This window comes from Camelina sativa, chromosome 11 (genome assembly GCF_000633955.1).
Source record: "Camelina sativa cultivar DH55 chromosome 11, Cs, whole genome shotgun sequence".
Taxonomy (NCBI): Eukaryota; Viridiplantae; Streptophyta; class Magnoliopsida; order Brassicales; family Brassicaceae; genus Camelina; species Camelina sativa.
In genome coordinates, this window is record NC_025695.1 from 31,000,500 (window position 1) to 31,018,324 (window position 17,825).

The 17,825-nt window shown below is 34.2% G+C and overlaps 4 protein-coding genes across 6 annotated transcripts in view; all 4 read left to right on the forward strand.

Annotated features, from left to right (window-relative positions):
• On the forward strand, window positions 510-4,812 carry LOC104724768 (KH domain-containing protein At4g18375-like). Its single transcript, XM_010443311.2, has 7 exons — window positions 510-643; window positions 895-1,540; window positions 1,631-2,347; window positions 2,438-2,728; window positions 2,822-2,874; window positions 2,963-3,059; window positions 3,191-4,812. Exons 2-7 carry the CDS (start codon window positions 926-928, stop codon window positions 3,320-3,322), a joined length of 1,905 nt encoding a protein of 634 aa, XP_010441613.1. The 5' UTR covers window positions 510-643; window positions 895-925; the 3' UTR covers window positions 3,323-4,812.
• LOC104724769 (ornithine aminotransferase, mitochondrial) lies at window positions 8,724-11,727 on the forward strand. Its single transcript, XM_010443312.2, has 10 exons — window positions 8,724-8,998; window positions 9,408-9,516; window positions 9,644-9,874; window positions 9,959-10,118; window positions 10,223-10,278; window positions 10,383-10,535; window positions 10,653-10,750; window positions 10,873-10,953; window positions 11,033-11,266; window positions 11,375-11,727. Exons 1-10 carry the CDS (start codon window positions 8,829-8,831, stop codon window positions 11,517-11,519), a joined length of 1,437 nt encoding a protein of 478 aa, XP_010441614.1. The 5' UTR covers window positions 8,724-8,828; the 3' UTR covers window positions 11,520-11,727.
• On the forward strand, window positions 14,285-16,399 carry LOC104724770 (F-box protein At5g46170-like). Its single transcript, XM_010443314.1, has 2 exons — window positions 14,285-15,641; window positions 16,014-16,399. The coding sequence occupies exon 1, from the start codon at window positions 14,445-14,447 to the stop codon at window positions 15,612-15,614; it is 1,170 nt and encodes a 389-aa protein (XP_010441616.1). The 5' UTR covers window positions 14,285-14,444; the 3' UTR covers window positions 15,615-15,641; window positions 16,014-16,399.
• LOC104724771 (50S ribosomal protein HLP, mitochondrial) overlaps window positions 17,264-17,825 on the forward strand; it is a 2,152-nt gene continuing 1,590 nt past the window's right edge. For 2 of the 3 annotated variants that reach the window (XM_010443315.2, XM_010443316.2), the window contains exons 1-3: window positions 17,266-17,381; window positions 17,508-17,543; window positions 17,713-17,801. In XM_010443315.2, coding sequence (XP_010441617.1) covers window positions 17,510-17,543; window positions 17,713-17,801 — 123 coding nt within the window. In that variant the 5' untranslated portion in view covers window positions 17,266-17,381; window positions 17,508-17,509. Of the gene's footprint in view, window positions 17,382-17,482; window positions 17,544-17,712; window positions 17,802-17,825 lie in introns of all 3 variants that reach the window. The other variant, XM_019232222.1, reaches the window with a different exon arrangement.

Below are 17,825 nucleotides of genomic sequence, written 5' to 3' on the forward strand. Positions count from 1 at the left end.
TCGGGGGGTTGAGGGGTGAACTCAGAAGAGCAACCTCACCGAGAGAGGGAAACGGACACGGAGTCAAGATGGTAGGAAGATGAAGCTGATGCATTCCCAGAGTCGAGATTTGGACTCTCAGGGGGACTCCGGTGAAAATAAACAAGGACAAGAGCGAGATTTGCAGACAAAAGAGAAGACAGAGATGACGAAACCAAAACCTAGCGACGTCGATCAGCGTCAGAAGAAATACGGCTAGGTCGAGCTCAGCTTTTTTAAAATAAAAATAGTATTAAATTTTAAATGACAATATATTAAATTTAAAGTTATAAAAATATTCCGCAAGCATAGGGTGAGCCTAAAAAATTAGACTTTAGGGTTAGCCATTTGATTTTCAGAGAATGCGACTAAACTTCAAATCGAAACAAAAGTTAGGGACTTTCTTCAAATATTTTATAACAGAAGGATCATCAAACTATAATCTCTTTAACCCCCTCGCCGTCTTCTCTCTCTTCTCTCTCCTGCAACAGACAAATCACAATCCTTCTCTCTCTCTCTCTCTCTCTCTCTCTCTCTCTCAATTAGACAAAAAAAAAGGGTTCTTCTCTTCCGACCGGCCTCGCTGCTCATTCATTCAAGTTCTCTGAGAATCTCCGTACACCTTGTATGTTCTTGGCTTAACTCGATGATTTCTTGTCTGATTCCAGTTGACAAAATTTTCAAATTGAATCATAAAAAATCGATACTTTCAGTTTTTTTCTTACCACCCAATTCGCAAATTTCAGTTTTTTTTTAGCGTTTCTCTCTTATTTGTAACCTAACCCTATCAATCTGTTCTACAATACATTGCTTCTGTTTTTAATGATGCTTTCTCTAATCAAAAGTTTGGTTCTTTTTGTGTGTGTTGTGTTTCAGGTTTCTTTGTGATTTGCAAAAACAGTCAACAATGGTGGAGCGTGGGAAGAGGAATCATAACCGTTTTAGAGATAGTAACAATGAGAACAACAGGAATCAAAAGAGACGTCTTTCTTATGAATCCGAAGAGAAGATGGATAACAAAGACGATCTCATTGTTGTTTACAGAATCTTGTGTCCTAGTGGAGTCATTGGTAGTGTTATAGGCAAAAGTGGCAAAGTTATCAACTTGATTAGGCAAGAAACTAGAGCTAGGATCAAAGTTGTTGATCCTTTTCCAGGTTGTAGCGAAAGAGTCATTACCATTTTTTGCTCTGTTACTGAGAAGAAAGACATTGTCGACATTGAGAATAGCGAATTGAATTACACCGTTCCTTTGTGTTCTGCTCAAGATGCTCTTCTTAAAGTCCATGATGCTATTGTGGCTTCTTTAGCCACTGCTGCTGACAACACTAAGATAGATAGAGATGATATCAGAGAATGTCGCGTTTTGGTTCCCTCTAGTCAATGTTCTAATGTGATTGGTAAAGCTGGTTCGATTATTAAGAAGATTAGAAGTAGAACTAGAGCTAACGTTAAGATTGTCTCTAAAAATGTTTCTGATCCTTCACACACTTGTGCAATGGATTTTGACAACATTGTTTTGGTTAGTATCTCTGAATTCTTAGCATATAGTTGTCGTGTCTCTCTCTTTGTTTATTTCTAATCGGTGTTACTTATTCTTGTTATCAATCAGATATCTGGTGAGTCTGAATCAGTGAAGAAGGCACTTTTTGCTGTTTCTGCAATCATGTACAAAGTCAGTCCTCGAGAACAGATTCCTCTGGATACAACTGTCCAAGAAGTTCCCGCTAGTATTATAATTCCTTCAGAGCTATCTGTCTATCCACAAGCCGGTTTATACCCAAATCAGGATCCTATTTTCCAACATGGGGCCAACGTTTCATCATTCATGGGTTATGGAGACAATGCTGCAAATCCAATGCCGGTTTTTTCTGCTTCTGTGGTTCATGGTGGTTTTGGCGGGTCTTCAAGATCTGAGAATTTGGTTATAAAAGTTATGTGCTCGTCTTCCAAAATCGGCCGTGTTATAGGGAAAGGAGGATCAACCATTAAGGGGATAAGACAAGCAAGCGGGTCTCATATCGAGGTTAATGACTCGAGGTCAAATCATGATGAAGACTGTGTTATCACTGTCACTGCTACAGAGTCTCCTGATGATTTGAAGTCTATGGCGGTTGAAGCTGTTCTTCTACTTCAAGAGAAAATCAACGATGAAGACGAGGACAAAGTTAAAATGCAACTCCTTGTAGCTTCTAAAGTAATAGGATGCATTATAGGGAAGAGTGGCTCAATCATTAGCGAAATCAGGAAAAGGACAAAGGCTGATATTCACATTTCAAAAGGGAGTAATAAGCCTAAGTGTGCTGATCCTAATGATGAGCTCGTTGAGGTAATGATTCTTAAATTCGCTCAAGTTTAGCTTTATTCAGTTCTTCAATATCTCTCCAATAGTGTATGATTCTTTTTGTATTTCAAGTAGATATCAGGTGAAGTAAGCTGTGTGAGAGATGCTCTTATTCAGTTAGTTCTGAGGCTGCGAGATGATGTTTTAAGAGATAGAGAGATTGGTTCCAGGAATCAACCGCCTCCTGCAAGATCTGAGAATAATAATTTCTTCTCTTCGGGTAGTAGCAATACTGGTGTAGCAGTTCCTCCATCTTTCATGTCTTCTGTTCCGGCTACTGTAGATTTTGATAGGAGACCAGAAACCAGGAGCAGCATGAGTATGCTTCCTTCTAGCGGTGGACTCTATGGTTATGGAAGTTTTCCGGTAACATCTCCTTCTTCTGCTCAAACTGGATTTATCTCATTTATTATGTTTTCTGTAGCTTATACTCATAACCTAAAGTGTTTTTATAAACAGATGGGCAATAACAGTTACGGATCCAACTCTTACTCATCCAATCTATATGGAGGGTAAGTTTTCAAGTTAGTTTTTTTTTTTTTTTTTATTATTATAAGATTTGTCAATACTTTTCCCTGTTGATATCTTGTGCATTCACAGATTGCCTCAATCTACTACTATGGAGGTTCGAATTCCTGCAAGTGCGGTGGGTAAAGTTATGGGCAGAGGAGGAGGCAACTTGGATAACATAAGAAGGGTTTGTTCAAAAGTTTTTTTAGATTTTTCCTTCCTCGTTGCTCTCTGATCACCATAGCTTTGTTCGTCTCTTCTTCTCTCTTTCCGCTATAACATTTTTCACATGATGTGTGCCCTTTTCTCTTCTCTCAGATATCAGGAGCTTTGATAGAAATTTCTGATTCCAATAATTCCCATGGCGGTCGCATTGCTCTCATTTCCGGAACACCTGAACAGAAGCGTACCGCAGAGAACTTGTTCCAAGCTTTTATCATGTCCACTTGAATTGTTTGCTCTGCCTCAAAAATCCTTTTCCATGGAAGTGTGTTCCATCTCTCTAGCTATCAGTGGATTTCTTTGGTCTCGGGTTCTCAGGCTTTTCTCCTTCTTCTATCAAGTTCATGTTTAAACATGGTTACATCTCTCTCCAACTTTTCAGTATCTTTGTCTCCATTAGGTAACTTTTGGTTTCTCGTGCTAGACATCTTACAGTCTGTCAGGATCATTCTTTCTCCCTTTCCTTGCGAGCTGTTCGTATGATAAATGCTTATCTCTCTGTGCAATAAAACAAAAGCGTTCTTATATCAATCAAACTTTGCTTATTCTCCATATATGAATCAGGTCTGCTTTGTGCTTTTTCCAAAGCAGTCCTTTCATTTAGGTGGTAGTTTACCAACTCGTCACATCCCATATCTCAGCTTCGTCATATGTGATGCCAAATCGTACTCATCACATCATAGTTCTTGGTGCTTCTGAGAAATTTCTGCAGTGAACAACAGTAACTTATTAGCGCCTAGTGATCTTCGAGAACAGTAGCCTTTAGATATCTTCTTGTTAATGCTCGTAATGTTTTCTGCTTCTTAGAAGTTTTACCTTTTTAGTGCTCTGATTAAGTGATTATCCGTGGGTTTATCAGTAAGGAAACTTCTCATTCTTGCTGATCATCCCTAAGACTGTTTTGATTTTACATTCTTTAGGTAGAATTCCACCGATTGATTTTTGTTATATATACCTCTGTTACCATTTCTGATGTATTCTTTTCCCAGATAATCCCCCTGGAACTCTGATCATCTATGTTTTCATCTCATATTAACTTAAATCTTGATCTTATATTGCTTGTAGCTAACATACTAGGTTGTCAGTACATAAAGCTTTTATGAATGTGGTGTGTGTTTTCGATTTAGCATATACGGGTCTTGTCACTCTGCGCTGGCATTTTACCATTCTCACATTCTAGGTTGTCACTCTAGGATCTTAGCATTTTAAATCTGCAACACCAAAAGATTTTCTGATTCTGCTAGCGTGATCAAATCGGAATGACGATTATCTGATAAACCTGGAGTTCCACAACACTTCTAGGTTTTCAAAAACCCGCTACACTTGAAGCTTTCTGATTCTGCTATCGTCTGTGGTCTGATTAGTTTGGCCTGACATATATGTGATAAACCTGGGGTTGCTAGGTTGTTAGAAACCCGCCACACTTTGTTTTTTTTGTTTTTGGGATTTGATAAAATTTCCGATAAGCCTGTCCCTCTCAACACATCCTGGTAGACAAGTTTGTTCACCCTTTGTTCGCTCAATCTAAACAGGTATTTAGTCTTTACGCAGTTCCTTTTTCGCAAAAACGGGGTTTCCCGAATGTGATGTATAGTTTAGTTCTTGGCAATTATGAAGTCTTGTTCATCATTTGATCAGAGGCGATTTGAGGATAAGTTTCTTAGAACAAGATAGATGTTGATGACCCATTTGGAAGGTTTTTTGTATATAATGGATATGTACATACGTTAAGCAATTATAAAGTGCTTCACCATTCCTATTGAGTTAACCAAGTTCGTTTCTTATATAGTCTCTCAATTGCAGAACTTTTAAAATTATACTAGCACTTGATGAATAATTTGGCAATGTGGCAGGCGTTGTATTAAGTTAGGTGAAAAAAAAAAAAAAAGACAACAATTGTTGAAAAATATCATTAAAATCCCCAGGTTAGCATTTTTGTTGATTTAAATCACAAAGTCTTCATTTATTATAAAAATTTTCACTCTTTTCTTGACTTCTATTTAAATCATGAAGTTTTGTTGACTTCGTCGTTTGAAGAATAATGTTAATGGGCCAGACAGAGATATGAAACAGGGTTAATTAGGTGTTAATGAGATCTATTAGTTGTTATAAACAGCGTCGTTTTGCTATTAACAGATCTCGTTAACAGATAATTAACCTCGTCTAATTTCTCTGTTTGACCACGTAACGTTGTGCTTCAAACGGCTAGGTCAACAAGAGTTTGCGAATTATTTGGAAGTCAACAAAAGATTGATGTTTTTACCTCCAAATCCAGAATTCATGCTTTAAATCAACACGAAAGTGCTAAGTTGGGGATTTTAATGACATTTTTCCCGTTATATAATAGAACAGAGGGTATAATAAAATAACCAAACCGTATTCTCTGTTTCGGTATGAGGTTTGAAAGCTGTTAAACCGAGACCAAATCGTAAATCAATTTTAAGTCACTTTTAGTATATACTAAATAAGGGCCCGCACATCCTGCGGGTTTAAAAAGTGTTGAAGAAAATAAATCCTAAACCTTAAACAATTTTTTGAAAATATATAAAGAAATTTTATTTCCTAAGTAAATATATAAATAATTTAAGTTAGAGAATATTTGTATTTACTTTCATAAATTTATTTATATTTATATATTTTTAATTTATTATAACAATTATTACAATAATCTAAAGCTAAATTATATCCCATTAAAACTTTTGCCAAATACTCATCATTACAAATTTTATTATTGTCAAATTTCAGAAACGTTTCACAACTTATTCACAAAATATTTTACATGCAACAAATTCATCAAAGCAACATCTAATAAGTAACCATGTACAATTTTACTCTATATTTTACCATTAAAAATATGTTCTTACACCCAAAATTATTTTATTGTTAAAGTATGCTCTTTATCACCACCTATAAAATGTCTTCTAAACAAATTAAACAAATTTTATGCTACTTTACTTTTATTTTGGCATAATTATAGTTCTTATAATTACTAAAATTGTTTTGTGACATAATTTCTTTAACCATGAAGTTATTTTTACTCCAAAGATATTTTGGATGAAAAACTGGTGAAAATTATCTACTCGATTACAATGATTTTATGACTAACCCAATAAAAGTTGAGATATTGGAAGAAAGTTAATATAATATAATAAAAACAAAATTTTAAAAATTATAATCAGGATGGTATATATAAGTCTTAGATAATTCAGATATACAAAATGGAAACTTTATATACAATCCAAAACATGACATATGTCATAATCACGTTAAGGATCAACAACCTATTTACTCATCAGAAGTATCCAATTGTACCAAAACAACTTAAATCTATGACCTCGTTTCAAATATTCTCGAATCATAAATTCTCAACTTATTTTTACCCGAATCAAAAGTTCTCATGTATTTCTCCATATACCTGGTTTAAACGGTTTATGAACCTAATCTGATAGAAAACCACATAAATCCGGTTTGAAACCAATTTTAAAATGGTATACCGTTCCAACTTCCCAAATTTGAAATCGCTTCTCAATTACTCGATCAAGCAGCTCTTGTTTTAGTACCAGAATCATAAACATTATTCAAAAAAGACAACTCTAAATTTTGACCAGAAACATCAACCACCGACTTATCTTCCATACTTATAATGCTACTAACTGTAGAATCAATTTTAGAACCTCCATCAGTGTCTCTATTCTCAATTAAATTAGTGGGCATTATATACTTCGATTTCATTTCATTGTATCTGATAGCTTCCATTGCAAAACCCGCACGAATCAAANATTTTTACTCCAAAGATATTTTGGATGAAAAACTGGTGAAAATTATCTACTCGATTACAATGATTTTATGACTAACCCAATAAAAGTTGAGATATTGGAAGAAAGTTAATATAATATAATAAAAACAAAATTTTAAAAATTATAATCAGGATGGTATATATAAGTCTTAGATAATTCAGATATACAAAATGGAAACTTTATATACAATCCAAAACATGACATATGTCATAATCACGTTAAGGATCAACAACCTATTTACTCATCAGAAGTATCCAATTGTACCAAAACAACTTAAATCTATGACCTCGTTTCAAATATTCTCGAATCATAAATTCTCAACTTATTTTTACCCGAATCAAAAGTTCTCATGTATTTCTCCATATACCTGGTTTAAACGGTTTATGAACCTAATCTGATAGAAAACCACATAAATCCGGTTTGAAACCAATTTTAAAATGGTATACCGTTCCAACTTCCCAAATTTGAAATCGCTTCTCAATTACTCGATCAAGCAGCTCTTGTTTTAGTACCAGAATCATAAACATTATTCAAAAAAGACAACTCTAAATTTTGACCAGAAACATCAACCACCGACTTATCTTCCATACTTATAATGCTACTAACTGTAGAATCAATTTTAGAACCTCCATCAGTGTCTCTATTCTCAATTAAATTAGTGGGCATTATATACTTCGATTTCATTTCATTGTATCTGATAGCTTCCATTGCAAAACCCGCACGAATCAAAGATCCACACAATAGATCGGCAAAACTATATCAGAAAAAAAAAATCAAAGATCAAAGCTTTCAATATAAACATGTAATATTATGTAGATATAATGTTATTTTCTTAATTAGCTGTCCTATTATGTTTCAAAAAAAAATTCTTTTGACATAACTTATGTTATTCTTTTTAAATTTGTTATTCACTATTTATTTATTAATAATTATACATCTTAGTGAATTATTTTTTTTGTTTATACATGTCAAAATTTTATTGAGAAAACATGTATAATATAAGTAACGTACAATGAAAAATATATTAGTTTTATCCATAAGGGTCGGATACCCATATTCCAGGACCATATAATCCTCTTACATGAAATGCGCCAAAACATTTTCCTTTTTGATTTAGAAATTTTTTTTTAGATATAAATATGTAAATTTTATTTGAATTTAATGTTATTTTCTTAATTACCACGTGTCAACATCTCATCAGTGTACTTGACACGTGTCATAATCATGTTAATTGCTAATTTGAAAACCAAACTTTATATAATAAGATTTTTAATATAATAAAATATTAGTTCAGACTTCAATTCAAGTTTTTTTGCTAAGACTGCCTTCACAAATCTTGTTGCTATAAATTGGCTAACCGTAGAGACATAATTTTTTTTTTTTGTGCAAACAAATACATAAAATTTAATGTGTTAGGTTATATAGTATAATTATACTACCAAATATGGATGACAGGTAGTATATTTATTTTACCATGTAGTGGTTGAGAATCTTTATAAGAGTAAAACTTTGATATGGATGGCACATAGTATATTTATCTTAGTTGTTTTTTTAAATATAATTAGATTACAATTATTTTATGCTTTATATTACCAAGCTTGAAAACAGTAATTTCTGATCGTTAAATTAACACGTATCACAATCTGATGAGATACTAATTTTAATATTTAATTGTTAAAATTGACATATATTACAATTTAATAAATTTTACCTTTAATTTTTAACTTTGATATCTAATGATTTAAACTAACATATGTGACAATATCTGGTAAGTTATTAACTGTGTCAACAAAAGTTTATATAATAAGATTCGGATAAAATTTGCATCCCGAGAAAGTCAGAAAACCATCATTTTCTAGGAAAACAAAAGAGAGAGGAGAGGAGTGTGGTAAGATAAAAAAAAATCGTTTGCTTTCATATCTGAAAGACTCTCTCAAATGGCAGCTACCACGAGACGGTTGCTCCAGTGTGTGTCTAAAAGAGTTTCTACCTACGCCGGAGTGCGGCGGAGCTATGGCGGTGTTCCGCAGTCGAACTCCAAATCTCCTCCGTCTTCTTCTTCTTCTCAGCGATTGATCGAATTAGAATCTGAATTCAGTGCCCACAAGTAAAGTCTCTCTCTTTCCTTTTTTTTTTTTTTTTTTTCTTTTTCTCAAGTTTTGGTTTTTTTTCTCCACTTTGAATATATCGTCGATGAAATCAAGAAACTTTAATCTGTTGGCGTTCTGGGTTTTGTTAAAGTTATGATATTTGGGGTTCGTTTGTTTCGATCACAAGTTATCTGTTGATCTCGCGGTTCTTGGTTTACATGATAGAAGCTTTTATTGATATTATTTGATATGCGATAGTAGAAATAGGATTAGAGCTGTGTTTGTTATTGATTAAGTAGATCCATGTTGAGGCGTAATCAATCTGATAACCTTTGATTGTAAAACTTTTGCTGCTTCTTGATGTTGTAAATCCTGCTAATTAGCTATCTTCTTTAAATTTATCTTGTATGTGTTTAAAAAATCCAGTTACCATCCTGTTCCGGTTGTGTTTTCTCGTGCAAATGGCTCAACTATATGGGACCCTGAAGGAAAGAGATACATTGATTTCCTTGCTGCTTACTCCGCAGTTAATCAGGTAATCATAATGCCAACCGTCTCGCTTCTCTTTAAGATGCAAGATATGGAAAGTTTCATACTTTTTCAATTTATTGTTTTTGTTCCAGTGTGAGATCTTATGTTTTTTTTTTCTAATATCGTTGCAGGGACATTGCCATCCTAAGATCATGAAGGCATTGCAGGAACAAGTGGAGAAACTCACTTTAAGTTCACGAGCGTTTTATAACGATAAGTTCCCGGTGTTTGCTGAGCGTCTCACGAATAGGTTTGGTTATGATATGGTGCTTCCTATGAACACTGGTGCTGAAGGTGTTGAAACCGCTTTGAAATTAGCAAGGAAATGGGGTCATGAAAATAAAAATATCCCCAAAGATGAGGTACAGGCTTTTCGATTTTCTTTCTTTTTTAAGAATTGTTATATACATTAGCGTATTAAAAAGTTTGGAAAACTATTCTTACAGGTTATAATCGTCTCTTGTTGTGGTTGCTTTCATGGTCGTACATTAGCAGTTATTTCCATGAGTTGTGACAATGATGCTACTCGTGGATTCGGACCATTGTTGCCGGGGAATCTTAAAGTTGATTTTGGTGACGCGGATTCACTTAAGAAAATCTTTGAAGGTATGACTATGTTTCCTGCTTCAATTGTTAACCAAGAATTTCATCTCCGAGATTATGATTACTCTTGAGCTAGTTGAGCATGTTTTTTGTCATGATAACTGCAGAAAAAGGAGATAAAATAGCGGGATTTCTTTTTGAGCCGATTCAAGGTGAAGCTGGAGTAAGTTCCTTCTTTCAAGCTACAATAATCTCTAACAATCGTTGTTTAGAGGATGAATTAGACTGGTTTTGTTTCTAAAATTGTTTAAAATGGCTTTGGTTTAGGTTATTATTCCCCCTGATGGTTATTTGAAGTCTGTAAGAGAACTCTGCACAAAACACAATGTTTTGATGATAGCTGATGAAGTACAAAGCGGTCTTGCTAGATCCGGAAAGATGTTAGCTTGTGACTGGGAAGATATTCGTCCTGACATGGTGGTACGTTCTTTTACATTTTATAAGCTCTTTATTTTCATTTTCTTTACAATTTGCTCCCCATAGCAAAGCGCCATTACATAGACTAATATTTCAAATCTTGAATCTGTGTCTTGAAAGATACTTGGGAAAGCATTAGGTGGAGGAGTAATTCCAGTAAGTGTAGTGCTTGCTAATAAAGATGTGATGCTTCATATCAAACCCGGCCAACACGGAAGGTTCGCATAGGCTTTACTTCGCTCTTCTTACTAACTGAAATTGGCATTTTAAGAACATTATATTGGTTTGATTAATGCGGTTAAGCTTCTTCTGTTTTTGTATTCTTGATTGTCGAAATCAGCACATTTGGTGGGAACCCTTTAGCTAGTGCTATAGCTATGGCTTCTTTAGACGTTATCGAGGAAGAGAAACTCGTGGAAAGGTACCATTTTTACTTTCTGAATTAATTTGTGTTTTTTTAGATCAAAATTTCAGTTCTTGTTGTGGTTTGAATCTTATAGATCAGCAAATCTTGGAGATGAACTGAGGATTCAGTTGAATGAAATCAAGAAACAGTTTCCAAAATACATAAAGGAAGTACGAGGAAGGGGATTGTTTAATGCGGTTGAGTTCAATAGCGAAAGCTTATCTCCGGTTTCAGCTTACGATATTTGCTTGAGCTTGAAGGAGAGAGGAGTCTTGGCTAAACCGACTCACAACACTATTGTCCGGTTAACTCCACCGCTCTCCATAAGGTAAAATTCAAAACAGCAGAACCGGTCTGGTTTATTCAGCAGTTTTTTTCTCTCATCGGTTTATCAGATTGAATCAATTATTGATTTTTTTTTCTTTTCTTTTGCCAGCTCTGATGAACTACGAGAAGGCTCTAAGGCTCTTCGAGATGTTCTTGAGCTCGATCTTCCGAATCTGCGGAAAATCAATTCCGGTAAAACCCCGGTTTCTCATTTAACCGAGTGCGATCGCTGCGGAAGAAGCCTCTATGCTTGAACCGGATCAGAGGTTGATTATGTTCTGGTTTTATTTGATTGTTTGTATCTTGTTTATGTAGGACACAACACCGGTTCGGTATAAGATATATATTATATGTACGTATAAGGTCGAACCGGATTGTACCGAACTCAGTAGAAACAACTCTAGTTTATTTCTGGTTTGGCGTTAAATAAACCCGATTTGGCTGTTTGCACAATTATCGCTTTAACGGTTACATTTTCTGGTACGGAAATCAAAAGAAGAATAAATCCGCAGGTCCTTTATGTAGTTCTTTTTTTATTTACGAATTTTCTCCGTACTTTTATAGACTTACTTTTTTTGGTAGAGTTTTTTATAGAATTACTAATAAAGTTAATTATAGCCTTATATTTTCATGTATTGTGAAAATATGATTTATTTATTTTAATTTTAAACTTTTTATTGTTAATTTATATTAAAATACAATAATATTAAGAAAATGAATTTAGAATTTTAGTTAATATTGTAATAGCGACGTAAATCTTATACTATCCCAAGAAATTATGAAAAAAATGATATTTTCATTATGCTGCCTGTTTTCATAAATGTTTTATTAGTCATACTTAATATGTATGGAATTATGGGTGTAGTACTAATGTATATATGTACACGTGTTGGCATATGTATGTATATACTGATACGGGACATGAAATCATGAATAAACAATATGCTTGTCTTCTATAATTGCTCAACCCCAAAAACATGTTGAGGCGTGGAACCCCATATGATTGGTTGGCTCTCCAATATTTTAAATTACATTATCATGGTAACCTGATCAAACTTTAACAAGTCTATAAATTACTAACTAAAATATAGTAATAATTATTCACATTTCTTTTATAAATCTAGTGGGAGAATATTACAATAAAGCTATTTAGAAGGAAGAAACTTAGATGTTTCATTGGTGATTCTGCATTTAATAGTCACATGTGTCTCTATTGTATCCTAACATTTTGCAACGCCGAGGCGTCGAAATGGGAAAACACACATGATACAACGTGCATAGTATCGCATAATCAAACACATGACTAGTCTAGTCACTACTTCATTATGCATATCTTATTCGTTTTAATTTATAACGAAGTTCGGTAGGATATGCAGATAAACTAATAAGTTTGATAGTTACCGGTTGCATAAGGAAGATATTATAGTTAGACATAAATATTGTCATTTAGTCATCAATTGGATAATTATATAAATACATATCTGAATGTTTATGTACAATCTCTTTTATCCAAGAGCTAACTACAAGTATGTTTTTCCAAACCGTCAGCAAATAATTTTTCTAATCGTTTTTTTTTTCTAACACCAATACGTCTTTTTTGTAACCAACTATATTATAAAATTTTTGAAAACTATACTATGAAATTAAAAATATCAAAATATCACCTACTATATTATTTATAATAGAAAAAATTTCATCTTCCATTTCCTTGATGTGTGTTTATCCACCTGTTTAATTTTCAGAATTATCTAATTTTATTTTGCTAGTTTCTGTAGTGATAAAAATTTTTGGACAATATATAAAGAACGTGACAATCTTTTGATCTTTAGCTAGCTTTTGGGATTAGTTAGGAATTAAGGATACATTCCTAATATGCAGTGTTCAAGAAAGCGGTGTAGGCGGCCGTCTAGGCGCCGTGTAGGCGCTAGGCGCTCAGCAGACGCCTAGATAACCGCATAACCCGCTTAAAATTACATATATTTTATTTTTGATTTTTAAATTACATATAATTAAATTATTATGTTTTATATCTATATACATAATTATAAAAATTTATATGTTGTTAATATAACTTAAATAAATGTATTTTTCTTACCATTGTTTATAATTTTTTTATTTTTATAACATATATTTTAAAATAACTATATATATATATATATATAATGTTTTATGTTGTAAACGCCTAAAACGCCTAAAACCGTCTAGGCCCCGACTAAGCATTTTAGGCGCTAGGCGTTGGGTCACCGCCCAGATACCGCCTAGCACTTTCTTGAACACTGCTAATATGATATTAGAATTTATGGCTAAATCAAGCTAGTAATCTTCTACCAAATAATAAGTTCTTACTTATATGGTCCATATAAATGGCATATCTTGTTGTGGTATTGTTGTGTTGGACCAATAGACTATATTAGAAATGCAATCTAACTAATCATAAAGACTAACTCAAGAAAGAAGGATTATCAAATAGCCCCTCTCAAGATGTGAATGGGAAACAGTATAATACACAAATTTTCTAAACCCAATATTTAGAAAATATCACAATAGGACATGCCACTTATATAAACCACAAAGGAGGAAAACCATTTCTTAGTAGGAAATTGCCTGTTGATTCTAACCTTAGATTATAATACCATGTTAGAAATGTAGCATAACCAATTTGAAAAGCTAGCTCAACAAAGAAAATATTACCACATTCTTTTATATGTTACCTAAAAAACTTTTTATCCCATCTTTTATATGTCTCTAATCTCAAGCAAAATGCAAATCCTATTCATTCTCACGTGGCACAGCTACCTATAAATTTGATATTCTTCTATATTTATCAAAATGACAATAATACATTTTTGGCAATATATACAATCTTACACAAAAAAAATTTAAAATATATAATTGTCACATCAGTTGTTGATTGACAAAAGAAAAAGAAAAAAACACTTCACGCATCACACGCGCTCATTTTGAAACGACGCGCTTTAAAGTAGAGACAAAACCTCGTGGATCTATCTCCTCCCACCATTTGATTTTTTTTGTTTTTTAAATTTTCTTTTCATCTTCTCTCTAGAAACATCTCTCCGAAATGCGTTATCTTCTCCAAAAGCTCAGATTCTGATTCTGAATCAATCTCTCTCACAAACCCTAGAAAATTCCCCTACCCCTTCTAAAATTCTCATAGATCCATGGCCGTTATTATCCACCGCTCAGATCCACCGTCACGGATCCATCCCGAACCACCTCAAACCCTAGAAATCGACCACTTCGATCGTCTCCCTGACTCAATCCTCCTCCTCGTTTTCAACAAAATCGGCGACGTCAAAGCTCTCGGACGATGCTGCGTCGTCTCTAGAAGATTCCATTCTCTCGTTCCTCAAGTCGACAACGTCGTCGTTCGTGTCGATTGCGTTATCTCCGATGATGATTCGTCGTCTCTTTTGTCTATCAAATCCCGCTCCGCTGCTTCTTCCGGATCTTTCTCCGCTATATTTCGTCTTGTTTTCGGTGGCATTGTGAAGCCGTTACAAGCTCTAGGTCAATTCCTTGGTACGAAGAGACCGTCGTGCGGTGGTTCTGGATCGTCTTCTTTGTCTATTAGTGGTGGTGATGATGAAGGTGGAGAGATCGAGCAAGGAGGTGTTACGCATCATTCTCCTACGCAGGTTTTGAAAAACTTTGATGAGATTCGTTACTTGCGTATTGAGCTACCTAGTGGTGAATTAGGGATTGATGATGGAGTTTTGTTGAAATGGAGAGCTGAATTTGGTTCTACTCTTGAGAATTGTGTGATTCTCGGTGCTTCTTCTGTGATTCAACCCAATCCTATGAGAAATTCTCAAGCTTGTGATACAACAATCGTCGAAGCTTCTGCCTCTGACGATAACGGGAGTATACCGGAATCGTTCTACACAAACGGAGGTTTGAAATTGCGTGTTGTATGGACTATTAGCTCGTTGATTGCTGCATCAGCACGACATTACTTGTTACAGCCGATCATCGCCGAACATAAGACGCTTGATAGTTTAGTTCTCACTGATTCTGATGGGCAAGGTGTGCTATGTATGAACAGAGATCAGCTAGAAGAGCTTAGGGTGAAACCATTATCAGCTTCCTCTGCTTCCAAGAGGACACTTGTGCCTGCTCTGAATATGAGGCTTTGGTATGCTCCAACTTTGGAGTTGCCTGATGGAACTGTGTTAAAAGGTGCGACTTTAGTGGCGATAAGACCGAGCGAGTCGAAAAAGGAAGTGTCTGATATCTCTTGGGTATCTTCAGCTTTTGAAGAGCCTTATGAGACGGCTGCTAAGATGCTGGTCAAGAGAAGGACTTACTGCCTAGAAATGAACTCGTTCTAGTTTGAAAGGTTTCAGTCGGAATCTGAGGTAAGATATTGCTCCTGTCCTCTAATATGTTTATGAAGTGATATGAAAAAGCCATTTATGCGAGAATCAATTTCCTTGTGCCTGCATTGGTAATAGCTTATCATCAACATTAGGAACTTGAGAATATCAATCAGCCGTTTATGAAGTCATCTGAGGATATCATTCCGCAACATTAGGATTTGATCTTCTGCAGTGTTAAAGCTTTGAAGCTGAGTTTAGGTGTTACTGCATTGCATTTGATGATTAGTTAAGCATTTGTGATCATAGATTGATAATAGAAATTGAGAATTAGTTTGTGTAATCTTCAAAAATGTCTTTTACTATTTAAGAAAGCAGAGAACTTGCTCATCGTTATGATTTATTCTGTATCAGGGAATCCGATGATGCAATTCAGAAATGTTACATATAATCTAATCATGGGGAAGCAGAGAATGGAATAAGATCGAAGTTTTGATGAATCCAGGAACAAGTTTTGCTGCCTACTGCATCTGCTAGCTAGTTTTTTTCTTTGAAGCATATGCTTTTGCAGGATCTCGCAATCATATATATATATATATATATATATATATATCAACTAAATTATAGATATCATGTACGAGTTTTCTTTTGTTTTTGTTTTATGTCTGTGTTAGTTACTTAAAAGTCTTGTCCTTTGCTTGCTCTTCTCTATTTATGTGAATATTTGTAGGTATTGCTTATTCAACTGTCATTATTATACAAAGTAATCTAAGATTGTAGTTTTGGAATTCTTTTGTTCTGATTAGTAATTTTTTTTTGTAGAATTGTTAAACAAAAAAAAAACCTACAACAATGGCAGATTCATTATGCTGAAAAGTAAACTTTAATTTGGTTGTTGATTGACAATTGGTTTTGTGAAAAAGAGGAAAGTAGTTTACGGTGTGGTTGTGCGAGATGCAACGCAAAAGTCGTGGAAACGAAGTTACGTTCGATGATAATGCGGTTGTTATTATTGGTCGTCAGATGACAAAAGACTTAGAAAGGCTGAGAAGAGGCGAATCTGGAACCGCTTGGCACAAGTGTTTGGAATTCTGTATGAGTTCCGCAAGATAAAACATTTCAAGTTCTTTGCTTTGGCTCTGACACATTGCATGAGAATATGAGACGCAAAACCCTAAACCTTACTGATACATCTTTACAGATTCTGGTTTCTAGTAATTCTTATCAACTTAGTTGTGTGTTGTAAAGAAGTAAGAGACTTAAAAATTAGTGAACCAAATCCATATAGTTAAAAAAATAGGTCCAAATTCCAATAATGCTTGTAGTAGGGTATTTATTTTCACCAAAATAAGTATAAGTTTTGTGTAAACAGAGATGTATGGTATTTTAAATGTTTATTTTGAATCTTTCTGATTCAATATTTTGTTTTCTCCTCACTTTTATATTTTCTGTAGACTATCATCGTCGTTTATATTCACCTTGTCTAGAATTTGCTCCTCTCTCTCAATGTTTTTTTTTTTTGTCTCAATGTTTTTCTGTTTTGTTTCCTAAAATAAACTATACGTTTTTGAAGCCCAACATTCATTTGTTTGGGCCAAAAGTAGAAAACTCATATGACAATTACTATGATACCCCTAACTAAAACCTTGTATTTACTATATGGTGCCACGCTTAAACCTTTCCTGATACACCATATCCTCCCCTCCTCCGCCCTCGCTCGCTCGATCAGTCGTCACTTGCTGCAACGAATCTGTTCTTTTTCTTCTCTATTAACAACAACACGTAAGTTTCAATAACCAATTCCATCTCTCTCTCTCTCTCTATATATATATATATATATAATCCCTTTTGTTTCTATTTTAATTTTGTCGATTGGCATATAGTAAGATCGAAAATTTTCAATTGCAGAAATGGCGGCAGCTCTCGCTTCCAGATTATCCCGAGGTAATTGAAACAACCTTATTCCTCCTACTTCGATCTCATCCTTGTTTCTTATAACCATAGATTCTCGGTTTTGTTATGAAGATTCAATTTTTTAGACTGTTGATAGATGATGGGTTTGGCTAAAAGTCAGATCTTTACCAAGTTATAAAATTTTCCAAATCATGAGCAGGAGGACGCTCGTTGCTTAGAGGTCTTAACAATGGTGGTTTGATGAATACTTCTTTTAATGGAATGATGAATGAAACTATCCTCTCTCAGGTCAGAAACCAATTTCTTATATAT